The 19,621-nt window shown below is 37.4% G+C and overlaps 7 protein-coding genes across 10 annotated transcripts; 2 read left to right on the top strand and 5 right to left on the bottom strand.

Annotated features, from left to right (window-relative positions):
- Positions 1–21: 21 nt before the first annotated feature.
- LOC110844567 (beclin-1-like protein) lies at positions 22–2,377 on the top strand. Its single transcript, XM_022090795.2, has 8 exons — positions 22–275; positions 364–700; positions 767–824; positions 923–1,110; positions 1,187–1,460; positions 1,550–1,688; positions 1,796–1,880; positions 1,963–2,377. Exons 1-8 carry the CDS (start codon positions 170–172, stop codon positions 2,066–2,068), a joined length of 1,293 nt encoding a protein of 430 aa, XP_021946487.1. The 5' UTR covers positions 22–169; the 3' UTR covers positions 2,069–2,377.
- On the bottom strand, positions 2,193–3,632 carry LOC110843293. The gene is made up of 3 exons (XM_022089254.2): positions 3,071–3,632; positions 2,678–2,967; positions 2,193–2,612 (listed from the first exon to the last, which is right to left on the bottom strand). The coding sequence occupies exons 1-3, from the start codon at positions 3,473–3,475 to the stop codon at positions 2,441–2,443; spliced, it is 867 nt and encodes a 288-aa protein (XP_021944946.1). The 5' UTR covers positions 3,476–3,632; the 3' UTR covers positions 2,193–2,440.
- A 566-nt stretch (positions 3,633–4,198) lies between these two features.
- Positions 4,199–5,695, bottom strand: LOC118434366 (protein TTE1956-like). The gene is made up of 5 exons (XM_035847685.1): positions 5,461–5,695; positions 5,237–5,397; positions 5,038–5,165; positions 4,729–4,980; positions 4,199–4,655 (listed from the first exon to the last, which is right to left on the bottom strand). Exons 1-5 carry the CDS (start codon positions 5,621–5,623, stop codon positions 4,361–4,363), a joined length of 999 nt encoding a protein of 332 aa, XP_035703578.1. The 5' UTR covers positions 5,624–5,695; the 3' UTR covers positions 4,199–4,360.
- Positions 5,696–5,955: 260 nt separating this feature from the next.
- Positions 5,956–9,089, bottom strand: LOC118434365. The gene is made up of 9 exons (XM_035847681.1): positions 8,682–9,089; positions 8,498–8,575; positions 7,833–8,410; positions 7,103–7,538; positions 6,904–7,035; positions 6,685–6,816; positions 6,447–6,602; positions 6,258–6,377; positions 5,956–6,176 (listed from the first exon to the last, which is right to left on the bottom strand). The coding sequence occupies exons 1-9, from the start codon at positions 9,033–9,035 to the stop codon at positions 6,051–6,053; spliced, it is 2,112 nt and encodes a 703-aa protein (XP_035703574.1). The 5' UTR covers positions 9,036–9,089; the 3' UTR covers positions 5,956–6,050.
- LOC118434230 lies at positions 9,070–10,344 on the bottom strand. The gene is made up of 2 exons (XM_035847162.1): positions 9,466–10,344; positions 9,070–9,393 (listed from the first exon to the last, which is right to left on the bottom strand). The coding sequence occupies exons 1-2, from the start codon at positions 10,342–10,344 to the stop codon at positions 9,070–9,072; spliced, it is 1,203 nt and encodes a 400-aa protein (XP_035703055.1).
- Positions 10,345–10,605: 261 nt separating this feature from the next.
- On the bottom strand, positions 10,606–12,826 carry LOC110843629 (malate dehydrogenase, mitochondrial). The gene is made up of 8 exons (XM_022089612.2): positions 12,661–12,826; positions 12,501–12,595; positions 12,030–12,389; positions 11,912–11,953; positions 11,762–11,845; positions 11,560–11,697; positions 11,281–11,472; positions 10,606–11,219 (listed from the first exon to the last, which is right to left on the bottom strand). Exons 2-8 carry the CDS (start codon positions 12,567–12,569, stop codon positions 11,088–11,090), a joined length of 1,017 nt encoding a protein of 338 aa, XP_021945304.1. The 5' UTR covers positions 12,570–12,595; positions 12,661–12,826; the 3' UTR covers positions 10,606–11,087.
- A 995-nt stretch (positions 12,827–13,821) lies between these two features.
- Positions 13,822–19,396, top strand: LOC110842631 (repressor of RNA polymerase III transcription MAF1 homolog). 4 transcript variants are annotated; one of them, XM_022088398.2, is made up of 8 exons: positions 13,822–13,913; positions 14,009–14,149; positions 14,213–14,295; positions 14,385–14,866; positions 17,322–17,600; positions 17,685–17,743; positions 17,816–17,998; positions 18,087–19,396. In XM_022088398.2, the coding sequence occupies exons 4-8, from the start codon at positions 14,759–14,761 to the stop codon at positions 18,136–18,138; spliced, it is 681 nt and encodes a 226-aa protein (XP_021944090.1). In that variant the 5' UTR covers positions 13,822–13,913; positions 14,009–14,149; positions 14,213–14,295; positions 14,385–14,758; the 3' UTR covers positions 18,139–19,396. The 4 variants fall into 4 exon arrangements, with proteins under 4 accessions (XP_021944090.1, XP_021944091.1, XP_021944089.1 ...); XM_022088399.2 differs by having other exon boundaries at positions 14,213–14,866; XM_022088397.2 differs by having other exon boundaries at positions 14,009–14,295.
- Positions 19,397–19,621: the final 225 nt, after the last annotated feature.

Below are 19,621 nucleotides of genomic sequence, written 5' to 3'. Positions count from 1 at the left end.
AGACTAAAAGTTGCTCAGTAGTTCCCCAGCATACAAAACATATGACCCAGTTGATTCAACATCATATTATTTTGTTTTGGTAATAAACTCGAGTTTAGAGATTTCAAATTTTTACAGAAATTGTAGATTTTTTAGACCATAGATATAAATTTTCCAAACAAATTTAAACATGAGTGTGCACAAAGTAAGCTTTGTGTGTCAAAGGTGCCTTACTCTTATAAAAATCCATCCTTCTTTCTCCTCCATCGATGAACACACATTGGCTGAATTACATCGTAAGTTTTTCTTGTTTTGTTTTTTAATTTTTGGGTAGCTTTAACAATGCAAAAAACATTGAACACTGTCGTCACTATATTGTTTTAGTTCCCCTCTATACTCCGCCCCCAATGGAGCTGGACGCGAGTGGGGAGAGTGACGGAATAGTGGACAAATTTGTGCCTGGAACCACGTCTCAGTCGTCTTCGATAACGTCGACATCACGCGCGGGTGGGTTCACCGTGGTCGGAACTTCCTCCGATATTTCGCCCCAGGAGGGTAACCAGCTCAAGACGCAGATGGAGCTTTTTGACATCATCTCCAACAATACAGAGATTGATCATCCCCTCTGCGACGAGTGCACGGACACGCTCATCAATCTGTTGGACACCGAACTCAGGGCCGCGGAGGAAGAGTCCAATCAATATGCCGATTTTCTAAAAAGGTGATACGAGAAATATAATGAAATTATGAAAAGATCTGAAAATGTGTCTTCTGTCTGCCTGTGTAGATTGGAACACGAACCGGAAAATGAGGACGTTGATGGGCTGGAGGAACAATTGCGAGAAGTGCGTAACTGTCCTGTCACTAATTTTTTGGTTATATATTAAATAATTATATAGCTGTTGAAATGTTTATTTCAACTGATTTATTTGTGAATATATAGCTGAAGAAAGAAGAAGCCAGATTGAAGGGGGAGTTGAACGAGCTAAAAATTGAGGAAGCCACATCGTTCGAGAACTTGCAAAAGAATAAGACAGAATACAACAGATTAAGAGATCAAGAAGAAGAATTTCTCAAAGAATATTGCCGGTACAAGAGGCAAATCAACGAAATTGAAGATTATGGTGTAACGTAAGTGCATACAAAATAAACACACATAATCTCTCATAATGACTCTTCATTGATCTTTGGTACTAATTACGAGCAGACTGGATTGTGAACTTAAATATGTCGATAGTCAATTGGAACGCTTGGAAAAGACAAATGCTCTCAATGCAACATTTCATATTTGGCATAGTGGACACTTTGGTACAATTAACACGTTCAGACTGGGAAGACTTCCATCTGAACCGGTGGACTGGAACGAAATTAATGCCGCATGGGGACAGACGGCCTTGCTACTCAATTCATTGGCTAGAAGGATCAATTTTAAATTTTCCAATTATCAAATTGTTCCATTTGGAAATCATTCCTACATTAAGGTCAGTATATATTATACATAGAATGTTTAACATATTATCATTTATTCATATACCTAACATAATGGTTTTGCGAATTTTTACTCAATTAGGTACTCAACGACAATACTGAACTTCCTTTGCATGCCACTGGTGGGTTTAGACTCTTGTGGGACACGAAGTTTGATTCGGGCATGACGGCGTTTTTAGATTGTTTGTCACAACTACAGAGTGCAATGTTAGAACGACCAGGTATGTATGCAACTTACTAAACATTGATAGGAGAGCTAGCGCTCATCCATATTTGAATAAACTTAACCATTTTTAACCGTTATTAATCTATGTACTTTGTTTTACAGGAAAAACTGGATTTGCACTTCCATATAAAATGTTTGAGAAAGGGAAGGTCGAAGACCCCAATACCGGAAAATCTTACTCTGTAAAGTACGTGAAACTATCTCACTAAAACTGCAAAACTTTCACACCAATTGCAATTTTAAATAATTTGCTTATTTGTTTCATCCAGGACCCAATTCAATTCGGAAGAACAGTGGACAAAATCATTAAAGTTCATGCTTACCAATTTAAAGTGGGCTTTGGCATTTTTTTCCACTCTAACTGATAATGACTAACTATAATACGTAATAATAATTGTAAGAATATTTATTTGAGGATTGTGTCGTACTTTGTGATTTGTACACATTCATCAAGCATGATAATGCTTGCAGCAGTCTATGCTCTTCAATAAGTCATTAGTTTATTATTTCCCACCCAACTTAATTTATAATTTAATGGTACCTGATATATATTATTCGAAAATTATGTAATTACGAAAAACAAGCACGATTTTATTTTTTTGGTGGGTATTACGATTTGGTGTCTATATTTGTTGTGGTGATGTGACTCGTGAATAAACTTGCAACTAGTTATTCCCAAGAAAAGTCTTGTTAAATTGAATACGTTTTTATTTAGCAAACTTTAATTGGATTTACCTACGTGCATGCTTAACTGGGCGAATTTAGATAATATCTATCCCTCAAATACACCAATACATCCAATACGTCCAACAAACAAGGATAAACCTCTCCACAATCCTTTTCTTTTTGATAAACCCCCATCCTTGCCGCAATCTGTGCCGCGGACGACACTGATTCTAGCGTTCCATTCGAAGGCGGTCTATAAACCATAAGATAATCAAGAACTGATCACATTTGGAAATGACATAAGAAGTAAAAAGTCACGGGAAAAAGATTTGAAATGGAAGTCCCAGAAGTCCATATTTGTTACTTCTGTTGGCCACACAAATGGTTTTGAGAAGACATTTTCTCCCGTCGAGCCCCACCCTCTGAAGACCCTTCGTCCCCATGAAATCCACTAAAGGTTGAGGGGCGAGAAGTCTGTCGAGCAATGCTTCCGAGTTGGCTTCTCCTTGACTTCTCCCCGTGATGGTGGGATCCCTGATCCCAGAAAATACAACGGGAACGACAAAGGACGCCGTTGAGTACAGGACAGCAAATAAAAAGTAAACCATCTAAATATGTAGGTATTATAAACATTATTATTTATTTAGCGACTTATTACTCGCATTTAAAAATTGCTAATAATCGGAAAAAAATGAACTATTTTTTTCAGACCTGGTTGGCAATGTTGACTGAATTGTCTTCATTGAACGGTGCACTTTGGGTAAGGGTAAAAGTAAAGAGAGGTATTGTGAAGGCACATGAGGTGTTGAAAGACCTTCGCGAGATAAACGCTGTCGTGGGGGCTAGGCTGAGTTGGCGAATGGAACCAGCAAAACTTTGCTGATTTGGTGGTTCTATAACTGCGACTGGTTTTTGTACATGAGAATTTGGAAATGAGACTGGGAGTGGTATGACTGATTGGATAATTTGGGGGTCGAGAAATGATTGCAGATCAAATCTATTATTCTTGGAATTTGTGGTGGATAAGGTAGCACAAAATGGTAGTAAAGTTATTGTCAAAATTTTTTGGAGTAATATCAAATTATTATTTTGCACGAGGAAATAGAGTAAAACCATTTTGAGAATATTCTAAACTAAATATCAAACCTCCAGAATTTTAACTTCAAAGATAAAGGCATAACCACTCAGGAGGAGAGTACGCCAACCTGATAATGACAGATCTTGATGTCCTTTGGATATATGGTAGTACCCCCTCTGAAAGCAAAAAGTGTGAAGCGGTTTGATGCCATGGCCCAATTTACGCCCGTCACACCCCTTTGAAGGCGCGCCCGATGCTAAACTAGCTGCACTAAAAAATTCGCCAAAAATCCAATTTTGTTCGGATTTTCATAATAATTATGTATTTGTGATCCCAGATAGTCCCTTTATCATATTCAGTTGCAAAATTAACTTTTCAGAAATTTTCAATATTTTCGAATATTTCCTGAAAAGGGCATGGCTTGAAAAAATTCAAAATTCCAAAAAAATTCAGATTGATATCTGATATGATAAAGCAACTATGTGGGATCATAAATATGTAACTATTATGAAAATCCGAACAAAATTGGATTTTTGGCGAATTTTTTAGTGCAGCTAGTTTGGCATCCGGCGCGCCTTCAAAGGGGTGTGACGGGCGTAAATTGGGCCATGGCATCAAACCGCTTCACACTTTTTGCTTTCAGAGGGGGTACTACCATATATCCAAAGGACATCAAGATCTGTCATTATCAGGTTGGCGTACTCTCCTCAGCATTGGATGGTACGCATATGTACATACAAATATGTATTATTAGTACCGTTAGTTTGAGAAATTAGTTTTCATAATTGCTCTCATAACTGTTGTGTATTATTTTAGCACAACTTGTTACTTAGTATGCTCATTGCAAATTTATTTATGGTTCCACTTTATTTTGTTATATTGCTGTTTTTATTAAGGACATATGTACATATATGTAGAATTCATTAAGTGGTTGGTATCCAACTTGTTATCATCATTCCGAAATAAGTAGGCGCAAAATATTCGTAAAACTTTACCTTAAGGGTCATCATTCCTGCATCGACAACGCTGCCCATGATGGAATGAAGCATTACCAGACCTGTATATCCACATGACCCTGCAGAGTCAGAAACAGCTTCTGCATTCGTCAAGAGCACTTCTGCAGACTTTGCCTCCATTTCTGGGGACCTGTCAATCTGGCCCCATTCTTTTATGAAACCGTCAAATACCACGGAATTTGGGTTAAAGGGGTATGGAGCTCTGAGTCAAAAAACAATAATAGATCGGTCAATTATTTACTAAAATCATGGAGCATCATCGTTCCACATCTTACTTGGGGTCGTTGGCGTGATAATGTGATAAATCTGCACTAATCAATACCACGACTCGTTTTTGCGTCATGGAGGATAAAACATATGACGCTAAATCCTTGCCCAACTTAATCAACTCGGTTATCCTCTTGATAGGAGGTTGTCCCATGTAAATTACGGAAGGCAATGGAATCCCAACTTCCACGGCTGCTTCTTGGATGAAATGCCATGGAATGACCTCGCCCCATTTGATATCCATCTGTGTTTGACCAACTCTGAAAATTAATTTGCTTTTCATGAATCACTGTTGTTAATGGAAAATTAAAATTTACCCAAATGATAATAACTCTACTGGATTTTGCTTCCTTGCTAAATCGAGATAGAGTTGGACAGTGCTTTCTTGGTCGATATTAAAATTTGCAGAAATATTCTCCCATTCCCATCCTGCATTGCCAGCCATCTGAATATCGGAAGTCAAATGATTCACGTTGACAAAATAGTGTAAAAAATATCTTGAAATTTACATCTCACACTAGGATTTCCTATGAAGAGGTAACGTTCTTCGAGATAATAACCATGTGGAGTTGATAAGATAACCACATCTGGCTTGGTTTCCATCAAAACTTTAGCTGCAGATCGCATAGCTTCATGAAGCCTGATCGCTTCTTCCCTTGTGCCGTCATGTGTCCCTCCTGTTTAACAGAAAAGCCACTAATTAATTAATCAAAATTACGTAGGTTATTCTAATAGGTCACCTTCTTCACTAAAATCGTGCGTTTTTGGGTTTAGAGTGATCCCACCATGGGGAAATACAAAGAATCCTACAAACGGTTGACTCCTGGTTATCGTTGCAGACTTGACTAGTACATCAATCACAAAAGTCGACAAAATTATGTGAGACAAACTTATCAAAACCATTGCGAATCTTTAATGCACAATGGTTATTAATTTAAACAAATTAGCATGTATTTATGGTTAGAAGTATGGACAGACAATGATTGCTTAAAAGTGAACTGGAGTACCAGTAATTAGTTATGTGCATATGATGGATGGCTTAGAGTATATAATGGACTGTAAATTGTACATATGTACATGCCAACAAATTAATTTCAACAACTTTCTGGTCCACTTACAATAAAGCATTCAGTATGTACAATAGAAGGACAAGAAACAATACAAACTGAGACATTCTTTCTAAATATTTGATGGGCCAGTTTGTTTATTGGCATGCTTATCACGCATCACGTCATTATTACATTAAGCCCATAAATATATTTCGTCATTATTTCTTATCGTCAGTTTCTCTATACCGTAGTCATCACAAGATATCTTATCGCCAGAAAGATCATCGAGGTGGTGGGGATGGATGATCGTCATCAGGTTTAAGAATTCCTTGAAATGCCAACTGCGACTTTAGATAGTCCAACTCTCCTCGAAGGGCATTAAGCTGAAGTCTAACTTCGGATCGAATCTATGTTTATTGAAATATACGTAAACATATACGTAAATGCATACAACACGACGGGCCTAAATATTAATAGCATTTAATTACCATCGAAATTCCAGCCTCGTTTGGGTCCAGATATCCTGACGAGGAGGAGCTTGCTAATGGCAGTGCTGGCTCTGATACTGCTGCTAAATTTGGTTGATTCATTGAACGTTCCAAAGATTCCTACAGTCAATTATCAATAATTATATTTAGTATTTTTCGTATTATGCAATAGCGTTGTTGTATTCTTACCTTTTTCTCTTTAATGACTTGATCTACCAACTCTGATGCAATTAGGGTAGGCCTGGGACCGTCGGATGGAGGGGGAACTTGGGCATCAGAAATAGATTTACATGCAATCGGGTCTTCCTTACATATAGCTTCCTGTTCTTTCTGTAGTGCGTCTCTCTAAAAATAAGTTGTCAATTGAATATTGATTAATTTGTCAATAACGAGTCTAATCTTAATTGTTCAAAAATTTTTTTAGCACCTGTTCATTGATAACTTGGTCCACAAAAGAGTAGTCGGATGGACGGGGAGGCACCCGGCTATTAGAAACAGATTGACATACAATGGGGTCTTCCTTACAGATAGCTTCCTGTTCTTTCTGTAGTGCGTCTCTCTAAAAATAATAGTCAATTGCATATTGATTAATTTGCCAATAACTTGTGGAGTTTAATCTTAATTTTTCTAAATTCTTTTCAAACACCTGCTCATTGATAACTTGGTCCACAAAAGAATAGTCGGATGGACGGGGAGCCACACGGCCATGAGAAGCAGATTCACAAGCAATGGGGTCTTCCTTACAGATATCTTTCTGTTCCTTTTGCAGTGCGTCTCTCTGGAAGAAATGATGCTTTTAATATGCCGACAAATTGTAGCTTTAATTTGTCAAGGCATTCAGTTACTTTGTCATTAATAATCTGGTCTACAAACGAATAATCAGAAGGTCGTGGTTTAGCAGACGGCAAATTTTTATGGGACTGGTCGTCGCTACAAAGATCGTCTAATTGGTCGTTTAACCCACGGAATTGGTTACAGAGTGCTTTTTCCGCGATGAGAGAAGCAACTCGGGAAAGATTCCTCTTATCGATGAGGCCCTCAATAGCGTCTTCATCCCCTTGACCCACAATATCTTTTTCATTTTGCAAAACTGTTTGCTGATTCCTTATGATCTTGTCAACCCATGAGAAGTCTTCGGATGATGTTTTCCTGGCCGGTAGGCAAGCTGTGGATTGTTGTGCAGCAGGACGATTGTCGGGAAGTTTATCTCCCAATACGAGGGAACTTTGTTCAGAGGGGGGTGCGTCTTCGGTGACTTTGCATAGACTTGGCTGCATCAATCTATATTGCATAATTACAACTTTACATATGCTCAATTATGGGCACCCAAACTTTACATAAGCACATATTACATAATTTACTAATGCAAAATTCTGGAAATGGCAAAAGACGTAGAGCCTGATATCCCAGTAATGCCCACCAACTTGGTACTGTTTAACATGAATGCTCTCAATCTTAACTACAAAGTAATTATGTAATATGTGCTTATGTGAAAAGGAGCTCTTATAAGGTATTTAAGCATGTAATAAAGAATAGGCAATATGGTCATTATTCAACGTTGCATTATGCAGTCACCTAGGATCGGGAGGTAAACTTGATGTGGATCCTTGATCTAAACTTGAGGTAGATCCTGGGGGTCCTGTGAGGCAGGGTTGTTCTGGTGGTCCTGGTGGGAGGTAGGTGGGTCCTGGTTGGAGATAGGTAGGTCCTGGTGGGAGGTAAGTGGGTCCTGATGGGACGTAGGTGGGTTCTGGTGGGAGGTAGGTGGGTCCTGGTGGTCCTGTGAGATAGGTTTGTTCTGGTACTGGTTGAGACGACGACGAAATTAATAATGTGAGCCCCTCATCTGAACTTAAGGTAATTGCTGGTGGTCCTGTGAGGCAGGTTGGTGCTGGTTCTGGTTGACACGGCGGCAAGATAAAGAGCTCCTGTTCTGCCTGAACGATTGGATGTTTGGCCACTTCCTGACGATTTTTCGCCCTCTTGACCTGCTTGGAATCCATGCCTTCCGTCTTCTTATCTTTAGCCTTGTGTTTCTTTAATTTCTTCGGAATTTCCTTCTCCGAGTCACACTTTTCGAGAGGAATTTCTGGCTTTTTTTGGTGCTGTTCCATGTATTTCTTACGCTTCTCACGCTTCTCTTGCTTCTCACGCTTACATTTAAGAGAGACAGCAATTCATTAATTACTTTTCGCCTTTGCCAAGATCTGAGATTAATTCAGGCATTTGAATGAACCTACATCTCCATGATCTGATCCAACGGTGGCGTGCTTTCCAGTATCCGCAGCGCAAGCACCGGTCAGCGTTTCATCACAAGCCTTTGAAATTTTGGTATTATTTTCCATAAATACATGTATACGAGTGGTTAAGAATCTGAAGTAGTTTGTACAACTAAACGATCCTCATGCTCATATTTGTAGTTACCTCCTTCTGCATACTATGATGACCTCCACGAATGAGGATGTCCCAGCGCTCAAACACCCCATCATAACCAGAAAGTTCCTTCAAGTCCTTGAGAGTGTCATCTAAAACCCCCTTCGAATTTCCAAGCCAGACACTTTCATGCAACAAATCTTTTGGTGCGTTGAGGCGGCGACGAACTTTGTCCAACCATCGCCTTGCGAATTTACGAACAATCTCCCACGTTTTCCGCATATCATCCTTTGCAATCTCGATGTCGATAGCTAAAATATTATAGGAATGAAATGGATGCATAGTGTATTTTTTAACATTAAGTTTTGAGATATGTACAAGTACACATCTCAATTGTACATACATGTATGTGCACAAAGTATGTAAATATATCAATTAACTAACGCATCATAGCTCTGCCATATTCTACGCGTCGCTGACGTTTGATCGCGTTTGCCTCATTTTCTAAACGCAAGGCCTCCTCCAACTGACGATTATGTTCCATTTTCGCCTTTCCAAACTCCAATTTATCATCCACCCAGTTAATCTTGGTTAATTCAGCTGTCTTTGCTGCCAAAATAATGTTGTTCTTTCTTCTAGTCTCCGCTTGGACTTCAAGATCAAGCAGAGACTGTAATAATTCCTGTTGAACCATCATCCTCTGACATCGAAGCCGGCAAAGTCGCTCTGCCGTTCTCTGATCCCGCTGATAACCGAGTATGACCTACGGAAGGATAAAATAAATACAAGAGTGACACCCTCATGAGATTACAAAATCTTGGAATAAATAACTTACACGGATCAGATTTTCTTGTGCCTTTTGCTCGCGAAAATGCATCATCTGAATTTCTATGCGTCTTTCTCGATCGTTATGTTTTTGCATCCTATTTTTCCGGGCTTCCCTCTGAATTGCTTTGGCTCTGACCCTCCTCGAGTTCAAAAAGGCTTGATGGCCATGGCACCCCGTCCTGCTAAAGTAGCTCTGAATGTTGAGCATCTGTTGTCGTTGGTACTTCCAGTCCGAATCCCTTCGCCGTACGGCCTGACCAACTTCATCGTTGAACAGGGTGTTGAGATAGCCCCTGAATTGGTTGAACTCTCGCTGTGAACAGAACACCTCGCTCCGTTCGTTGATTAACCCCTGCTGGTTGAGGAAGGATTTGACACTTGGTTGGAACAAGTACGTCCTTACGCTTGGATCATGGAGCGCATTGTATGGAGTGGTCACAACTCGGACTTGGTTGCGCTGGTCGTAGACCGTGTAGAAAGGGTGACAGCGATGAAGAGGTTCCCCTAATTTACCACGAGCGTAGTAAAAGTATTTTTCTGGTGCCTTCACATACGGGATTTTCACGTTCATATCCATTTCGAACCATGGTGGGAGTGCGGTAGGTGGGACGCTTCCTTCCAGGCGAGGAATCTGGTCCCGAATGAGGTCCAGACGGGCCTTTCTTCGAATCGTGAGCTTATCATAGTAAGGAATCGCCTTCGTGTTTAGCTTATTCCGAATGGCTTTGGTACCACAGACCTGTTCGATGGTTGGGGGTGTCGGGGGTCGGATGAAAAGCTTAATCCGCTTAATTTCCGTGGGGTTGTCTGCAACGGGGAGGTAGCCTTCCCCGCACTCATTTTCATCATTAGTGGCTGAAGGTGCCATGGAGGGGGCGACGACCATTAATCACGGTTGGAATATATATTGACGGAATCTGAAGCTTGATGAGCTTATTGTTTACAAAAACAAATCGTATGGAATACAGAGTGTGCTGCATCATTTTGGTCTCACTGTTTTGTCATTTCTTGTCCCCCCATCTATTCCTTTGGTTGTCATATTGATCACAGTCTCAGAATTCGTTTAGAATAATTATGAGCCATAAAGTATGAAGACACAAAATTGCTAATAAATTGCTCGATAAATGACTAATTATTACCCTCACGATTTTGAAAAAAATTGCTTTATTTCTACTAGTAGAGGGAAATTTGTTAAAGCGTCATAAACCATTTTGCACGATACATATGAATAAAGAGAGTAATGTAAATGATATAATATTCAGTTTCATGTTGTGTGGCACGTATATATCCTCATAAAAATAAATATTCAAATTAATAACTACAGTGATTATGTAGTACTAAGTACGCTACTAACTATTATAACTGAATACTATTCTCAACTTGGTTATTTAGAATATCGTTTCTTGTTCAGACTAAAACTGATGACTGGATTGAGGTATCTACGTATAAATATGTTACATACTTAACAACAAATCAGTCATTTATGCATGTATAGGGTATAATAAACAATGTATGTACAATTACATAAACAATAGCAGTGATGAAACATGTTCGATATCTAGCTATGATAAGCAACTAAATATAATAATCTCACTTTGATTTTTTCAGGATTGTTGACAGCATTATGTCTTAAATTTTTGCAGCTGCAAAAGCTTCCCCTTGTTTGATATGCTGAGTCAAAATCGGTAAGCACTCCTCCAGTAATGATTTTTCATAGTCATTTAGCTTCGGCATGCCCAAATTTTTGTGGATTCCCTTCGGCTGCAAATACGACATTTCATATTCAAAATTATTTAGTACTAATTATACACTAAATACTTACCCCGAGCTCCACTGGATTTGAGAAATATCTAGTCGAAGCCACATTGCTCTTGACGTACGCGCACTCAATCACGCCTTTTTCACCCTTCAACGCCCTTAAAATAGAATCGGCGAACTTTGCTGCGGACCAGGCAATGGACAACGTAACTGTTCCCGAACCTTGCTTTGCTTCCACGATCTCGACGCCGGCTTCCTGGTTTTTAAATTTTCATTCAGCAATTTTTCATATTTATGTACAAATTGCTGAACTAATGCAGTCCTGATAAGTATTTGTACTCACCCTGACTCTGAGCGTAATAAGTTTGAGCTTATCCATAGAAAGGTCGGGGGCGGGTGTGCAAGCACTAAGTACTGGGACGATAGTGACCCCGCTGTGACCCCCGATTACTGGGCAAAATATCTTTGAAGGGTCCCAACCCTGTGTTACATTATTCATGTATAAAGTAACTGGCTCAACACGTTCGCTTTCGTGACGGACAGACCTTCTCCTGAGAAATAAAGCTGCTGACACGAACAGGTCCAAGTGTGGTAATTCCTAATATTTTGTTTTCATCCAAAACTCCAGCCTTTTCAAACATAAATTATATTTACTAATCTAATTGGCCTCAGTTAACTTGATTTCAAAATTAAACCTTTTTAAACATTTCCGAAAACAGTGGCACCGTGCTGTTGATCTTGAAGCATATATTTACAAACAAGTCAATAAATATTTGCTCCACACCCAATTAAGTTTTTTCAATGCATTCTTACAGGATTTGAGACGATGCCATAAATTGCATTGGGGTTCATCATACTGCATGACACTGCCAAGTCCTTGACGATCCTCGAGTTCACATTAAACTGATCTTCTCTGGTCTGTCCAGCCTTCCGAGGGACCCCAGCAGCGCAGAGAACAATGTCTGCCCCATCCAAGGCATCTCTTATTTGACCGGGACCATAACCTTTGACCTTGCAAGGCGTTGCAACATGGTTTAGGTCAGCAGCTACACCCGGTGAATACAAAATATCGTACATGGCCAGTTCCTGTATTAGCGGGTTCGTTTTGAGGAGAAGGGACAAAGGTTGACCAATTCCACCCGATGCTCCCAACACGGTCACTTTAGTATTGTTCTGATTAAAATACAATATTTAATATGTATATGGTTTCATACATGAACAATGAGTTACATGCACCTACCATTTTCATGCACACTTTGATACAAAATATTTAGCTGTGCTTACCGCATTCGACGTGGAAAATGACTTTGTTGCAACATCCCACAATGGCTTGGTTGCTCTCAGTTTGTACATGATGACAAATTGTTTACTTTAAAAATCTGAAATGAACAAGTATTTTATTTCTTGCAATATTAAAGAAATTTACTGCATACGCCGAACTTACTGTTATTGGTAAATCTGTCTCAATTTCCCTAACGTGAGTCAAAGAGTCGTAAATGTGCTGTTATGCAAAGTATTTGAGAACTTGTTATCGTCCAGAGAAAGTTGTTAATTGTTCAGGCATCGGGGAGCGAATGAGGAAGCCCTGCCATCATCGGTGAGAGAGGAGGCGAGGTGAGATTGACTTTGAGAACATCCTTCGCCTCTGTTGGTAAACATGTTGATCTGCGTTTCACTGAAGGGTCGATATCATCGTTTACAATTCACAAGGTCGAAAGAAATTTGGACGGAGCAGGCACAATAACATGGAACAGAGTTCTAGAGAACTGGATATATTCGGATACTCGCAGCATATATATGACATTATGTAGCAGTCGTAATAGTATATGTAGTGGTGGCGCTATAACATAACATTGGCGAAAACTGCGCTGCAATTTTTACCGGTTCGCAGATTCCCTGCTACGTGGGGGGTTGGTGGTTGGTGAAGCTACTACATTTCCTTCTGGAAGTTTTCTGCAAATTGAGACCCATCACAACAACAACAGAAATAGCAAAGAGAATGATATCGCCAATGTTATTTATAATGGGTTGGTTGGTTCAATAAAGAGAGAGGTTGGCCAAAAACGAATTGCAAACAAATCGAGCAGAGATAACATAATAAAATCATGATAAGTATTCTACCGAATGATTTTGCATCCTGTTCTGGATTCGGGCAAATCTCAGAATGATGAGACGATGAAAATCAACATGAGGCATTTTGAGACGTCGGAGCTGCGGAGACGAGCTCATGTGTTTTTGTTACTCAATTCAACTTTTCGTAAACATTTCGTTTTGTAAACAAATACAAAAGTTGAAAGTGGACCCTTCTTTTTTACAGAATGGTTGTATTTATCTATTTCAGGGTTTCCTACCTTCGTGTTTTACCTCCATAAGGTACAAATTATGACAAATTATAAAAACTTGCGACATACGCATCAAGCCAACAGATATATTTAGAGTTGGATTAAATATTTTGCAAGTACTTGTGCAAAACGTAAACTCTGAGTTGCATAAAAGAATTTGCGATACAAACAGGCATGTAAAAAAACAATTTTACAGGTTATGAAAACATTGGATTCCTCATCATTGAAAAGTGGGATTCTAACCGTTTGGAATTTGCTTTTAGATTTGCTGGCCCAGGGGTTGGCGTATTTTCAACGGGGTGAGGAACCCAGAAGATCTTGTTTAGTACGTTGATCAATTCAAGGATTCACGTATGTAAGTTACGCCATGGATGATTCAAACTGCATGTCGAAAACGTTGCGTTGTTCGACCATTCGCTAAGGAAAACATTGAAGTATTCCAATTCACAGAGTTGATGTTCCCATCACCACTTTCAAGTTTTGATATCCCATTTGTTCATCAGTTTTGGAGGGCGTTTGGCTAGTAACACCGTTCGTACTACTACAACTTACTACAAGTTTGCGCTCATCATCTGATGTTATTTACCACCAGTACGTTTAATACTAAACTGACTTGAAGTTTTAACTTATAAATCAAACTTTACTGTTTTATAGTTTTCCTACTTTTGACTCTACTTGACAACAAACTGAGCAAACAAGCAGTTAAAACAGTTAATAAACCAATCGTCCGCCCAAGCGTAAGTACTTGATTTCATTATTAGTAAGATATTGGATGATTGAACTCTTTATTAATTATTGTTCCTCTTTCTTGATGTGGTATTTCAAGCAAGAACTCACCTAACCAGGAAGACAATACGTGACCCTTAATCTCATTGGTGTTCACCTTCAAATAACTAATTTATTATATTAGTGTGGGTGAAAACTGGACGAAAGTTAGAATTTGAGAAGAAGTTGTCATTATCTTATCAAATATTTAATACATCATCTCCAATGGAAAGGTTTACTTTGACGGCGTCAAACACCTTCAGTTCCAGGAAAAGCTTCCCGTGTAGACTTTCAAAGTTCCACTCGAACTCTGTCTTAAATTGTATAAACTGATTTAGAAGAATCTGAAAGAAAGTGAAATTAAAGGCAAACAAATCCGAACCCATCCACAAGACAAATTGGATTATTAGACGGTTTGAAGCTATTTAAAGAAACATGAAGCTGCTGGAAAGTGGAAGGCTGGAAGCCCTTTCTTCACTGCTAAGCAATTTGGAGGTTGGAGAGTGGAGAATTACTGGACGGGTTGAATCATATTCTTGCAAGGTGATAATCACATATTTCTTACAATTTATTAGCTTATAAACTTATAATTTTCATCCATTTCATCTTCATCGCTATGTCAAAAATTTTACAATTGGTTATCGTAAAGTTGGTTTACGAAAAGCATATCAATATCCAAGTTTATAGTGAAATTGGTACAAGATTCATGGAATGTCAGTAGGGTGATAAACAAGAACTCAGACAAGTTGTCGCCCAACTTCTCAAGGTTTTGTTAGCCTCCTGTACTGATTATAGACTTTCATGCGCTATCAACTTATACTTATTGCCATTCGTTTCATCTCCAGTTTGGAAAGTGCATATCATACGAAGGTATATTAATTGGAACATAGCTCGCATAATTAGCCTGATAATTTATTATCACTCACTGTCGGTATGCTTATTTCTCATTTAGCAAGTAAACAGTTTAGAATAAACACTGTTCTTCTCCCATACAATTATTCCATTTGCCTTTCTGCTTATGTTGAGCAAATTCAGAACGTGAGATATTAATGTTGAGAATTTGTGAATACTTCATATTTATAAAAGAAAATCTCTATTGACCCTATTCTCCATTTGTACATAGTCAGATTGAGAAACATTGGCATGACACATACCTTCCTGCAAACATGTTCTCACTATATAGTTGGTCGTTTATGTTATTTATTTTATTTTTTGGCAGAAAATTGCATATTATACATAATATTATTTGGTGGAATATTATGTGTAGCGTCACATTTTGTCAGGACAGGAGAGATAGAATGACATCATGTAACTATATTTTTTCTTCAGTTAAATATTGCTGAGATCATACAACCTTTGTGCTACTCGTGTAGTCGTGTGCAATTAGGCTTATCATTATTTATCCTCATACCTACAGTACATATATAGCTGAGTATGTGCATACTACTGTTTCTCATTTTTATTTATATATATTCCATAAATTTCAGTGGCCAGTTTTTACGAGTGGACAAAACACGTACATTGCTTGACGCTTTTTTGTAATGATGAGCGATATTTGATACTTAAGTTACTTAAGTTAAGTACATGATACATACATACATACATACAATAGAAGTTTAATGTGACGTCACATTCTATGATGCAAGTTTGCCCTTGAATTTTTTTCTTACATTTGCATGCATTTTCTTTTAAAATGTCAAGCGGAATGACATGAATTTAGTACACGGTGAGGGTATACCGTATACGCGAAATATAAATATATGTAGAAAACTATAGTAGATAATGATAAGGCAGACAAAGGCTTAATTATGCATTCATACATATATTGGAACTCACAAAAGAAAAACTTGGCTATATTATTGAACTTAACCAATATTTGAAACTCCTTAGTGGCATCTTATTATAAATATATCATTCGTATATTATCTTTATTTTCAAGTTTCCCCTTTTCCTTGCTCTCATTTTTATAAGCTGTGTTAAACAGAACGATGATATCAACACGGTCAAAGTATAAAATCGCAGATTTTTATATTTCCTCGTAGTTCTGATGCTTGGCAAAGTTCCTTATAGAATTTTTATATTCATTCCCTACTTATTTACGAAAGCAGATGGGCTCTAGTTTAGAATGTCAGGTTAAATGCGTTTGCCAAAAGATTTGGCAAATTATTTAGAATCTCTCCTTCATCCTGCCAAATATCTGACGCTCCAAACTGTTGATAAAACAAAGCAACCTTTGAAACGATTGTGATTTGCGTAAATATCATTTCACTTATTTTATCACGGACGTATGAAGCATGAAAATATTTATGGGAACCCGTTATATTATTAAATCATGCAGAAATACGTATGCTCGTTGTACTCTATTGATGAGAGTGCCCATAAGAAAGAGTTATCAGAAATAAATTATTATTATATGAATAGTATTTATTATGTAAATATTCTTCGGCGTTTTGTGCAACTTTTTCGATAATAGTGAAATGAGAATTATTGCACTGATTAGACATATATGTATGAGTGAGTCAATGACCGCTTGTACATATTTATCAAACACAAGTGTTTATTTGTATTGTCGTAAGGCAAAATAACTGCAGAGTTTTAAAGCCACATAATATATTTCTGTTTGACCAATGTTATCATACGAATGAATGTATATGTAGTTGTTTAAATAACTTGAAATCAAAGGCTGGAATGGATGGATACACATTTTTGCACATTTTGCTAAAGAGCATGCGAATCTGAAGTTGTGTGCATTCTTGCTACACTCAAAAGTTTGAATAATGGATGGTGAATTCGTGAACTGTGAGGTCAACAGGTCGTTATGATTTAATGTCGTGTGCGATTCTCGCATGTCTGTTCAAGTGTTTATGTGGCTTCTGATAAATTAATGCAAAATTCAATGAACTCATTGCATAATGCACTTATTTGTACTCACTGATGTACTCTGATTCTGGATATTTACAAGCTTTATTCAATCATACATATATTTTTATTCTTCTAGGTTGCTGGAAATGAACAAAAAACAATGTACAAGAAAATGTCCAAAGATGGTGGGGGGTCCGACATTGTAGCACTGTCGCCTCCGATAGACACGAATTTCCTCTCCAAGTCGCTAGACTCGGAGCCAGAAATATTCACTCCTGAGAATTTGGAAATGTTTGTAATCTCAAGGAAAATGCTGTTCAATCTCATCACCACATTGAACCTCTCTTTCTTTCCCGACTATGACTTTAGTGACGCTAAAAGTCATGAGTTCTCTAGATCGCCTAGTTTGGCCCACGTGAGAAAATTAAATAATTCATGTCTAATCCATAATTCGTGACGAATGCCTTCAATAAACTAATATCTATACAATTCGATTCAGGTTTGGGCAGAGATTGATTCTAGATTGGGACAGTGTCACCTTTTCGGGAGAGGAATTCGGTAATTACTAGCGGAGTTTAAACTACATTCACTAAATCTTCCCAGTCATAATTTCGGAATATTTTGTGATAGGAGCCGATTGTGGGAAGAGATTGATGTTGAAATTGGTGGCTTGAGAAACTCTGAGATCTACATGTACAAACCTGACCTGATATCTGATCCATTCTCAGAAGCTGGATGTGTCTGGTCCTTCAACTTTTTCTTCTACAATGCTAAAATGAAACGAATCCTATTTCTTAATTGCAGAGCCATGAAGTAAGAAACCATGTTAAAACTAGGATTATAAAACGATTTTGTAGTCTACATATTATTACGTGCTAATAATAATAACTTATGTTTATAGCCCAAACGCATCCGCCTCGGAAGAGTCCGAATTTTCTATCGATGAGGATTAGTTGCAATTGACGAATAGGATGATGTTATTGAATAACAATTCCAATGATAGATGGTTTAATTAATTAATTAATTAATTTGGCTTCTTTGAGTCATTATTAACCAAATAGAATCAGACGACTACATCTCATTATAATATTTTACCTTAATTATAGCTTTATTAATACAAAGGTTATTTTTGATGTATTTATTGAAAATTAATGCTATTACTTAAGTAAGTCCCGATGTTTGTGGTTATTTTTGTTTAGACATTCTCGAATTTTCTTTCGTTCTAATTAACTTTTGTTGTTGAAAACCATAATTATTTGTGATAAGTGGCTGCTTTCGTGAATGAACTACAAGGCTTGATAAATGTTTCATAGTAAATTACCTGCTATACATTCACGTAAGCAAAGAGGTCTCTAGGTTCGATATAGTAGATTATTATTATTATTATTTGGTTATGTTTGGGTCTGAACTGATTGAAATGCGTACCTTATATATGTTAATGTAGAATTGTTGTAACGCCAGTAATCTCTTTAATTTTAATGATGGACTACATTAATTAATAACAGTAACACTTTTCGCACATGTTAAAAAATAATCGATACGTCATTATGTTTGTCCAGTATTTGCAAAGTCAGTCCAAAGTTGAAGGTAGTCGTCGTTGATAAATATGTAGTAGATAAATTAGTTTAGTTTGGAGGAGGAGGTTTCGTCCTTGCAATCCTTCTTGCAATATCCCACCAAATCAACAAAGCTGTGAAGTCTATTACAAAAGAAATGCAATTATATAAATGTTTTGGACCTTTAAAAATATATACAAATTGTAGACATATGTATTGCAATGTCACAGACTGTGACTCACAGTACAACATTTTTAGAGTGAGAATGACAACTAAAGATCAAAACGAGTGAGGTTAAAATGTTATTATATCAATTTACTATCAATTTACCTTCTAGTCTATCCATTAATTATTGCTTTATATATATACATATATTTGGGGTTTATGATTTTTGACTAAACGAAGCCAGTAGTTAACTACGGGTTTCTTTTGAAGAGTTATAATACCAATTATATAAATACATAGTTATTGTTATATCGATAAATATTAATGTGATTCTATACCCACGACAAAGCTTAATTTACTTTCATTCACATTGACTTACATGTAAAGAATATTACGTTAAAAGATATAGATGAACTCGGTGATGATGTAAATATTTTATCTCATTATTACTATTGTCTTTACAAAGTAAATAACTCTAATGACACACACACACACACTTGGATGGATTTATTTATATCGCTGATAACGATGGCTAGTGTAAACATTATTATCCGATTTTAAAAACTAACCCTACATACATAATATGTATAATATGTATAATATGTATATACATAATACGTGTAATATTATTACACGTTGATAAGGAGAAAGTACGAAAGCGATCTCAAAATATATAAACATGTAATAAAAAAGTACAAAATTTAATTGAACGTTG

This window comes from Folsomia candida, unplaced genomic scaffold, assembly GCF_002217175.1.
Source record: "Folsomia candida strain VU population unplaced genomic scaffold, ASM221717v1 Fcan01_Sc002, whole genome shotgun sequence".
NCBI lineage: Eukaryota > Metazoa > Arthropoda > Collembola > Entomobryomorpha > Isotomidae > Folsomia > Folsomia candida.
Note: the sequence above shows the minus strand (reverse complement) of the source record. Positions and strands in the feature narration are given on the sequence as shown.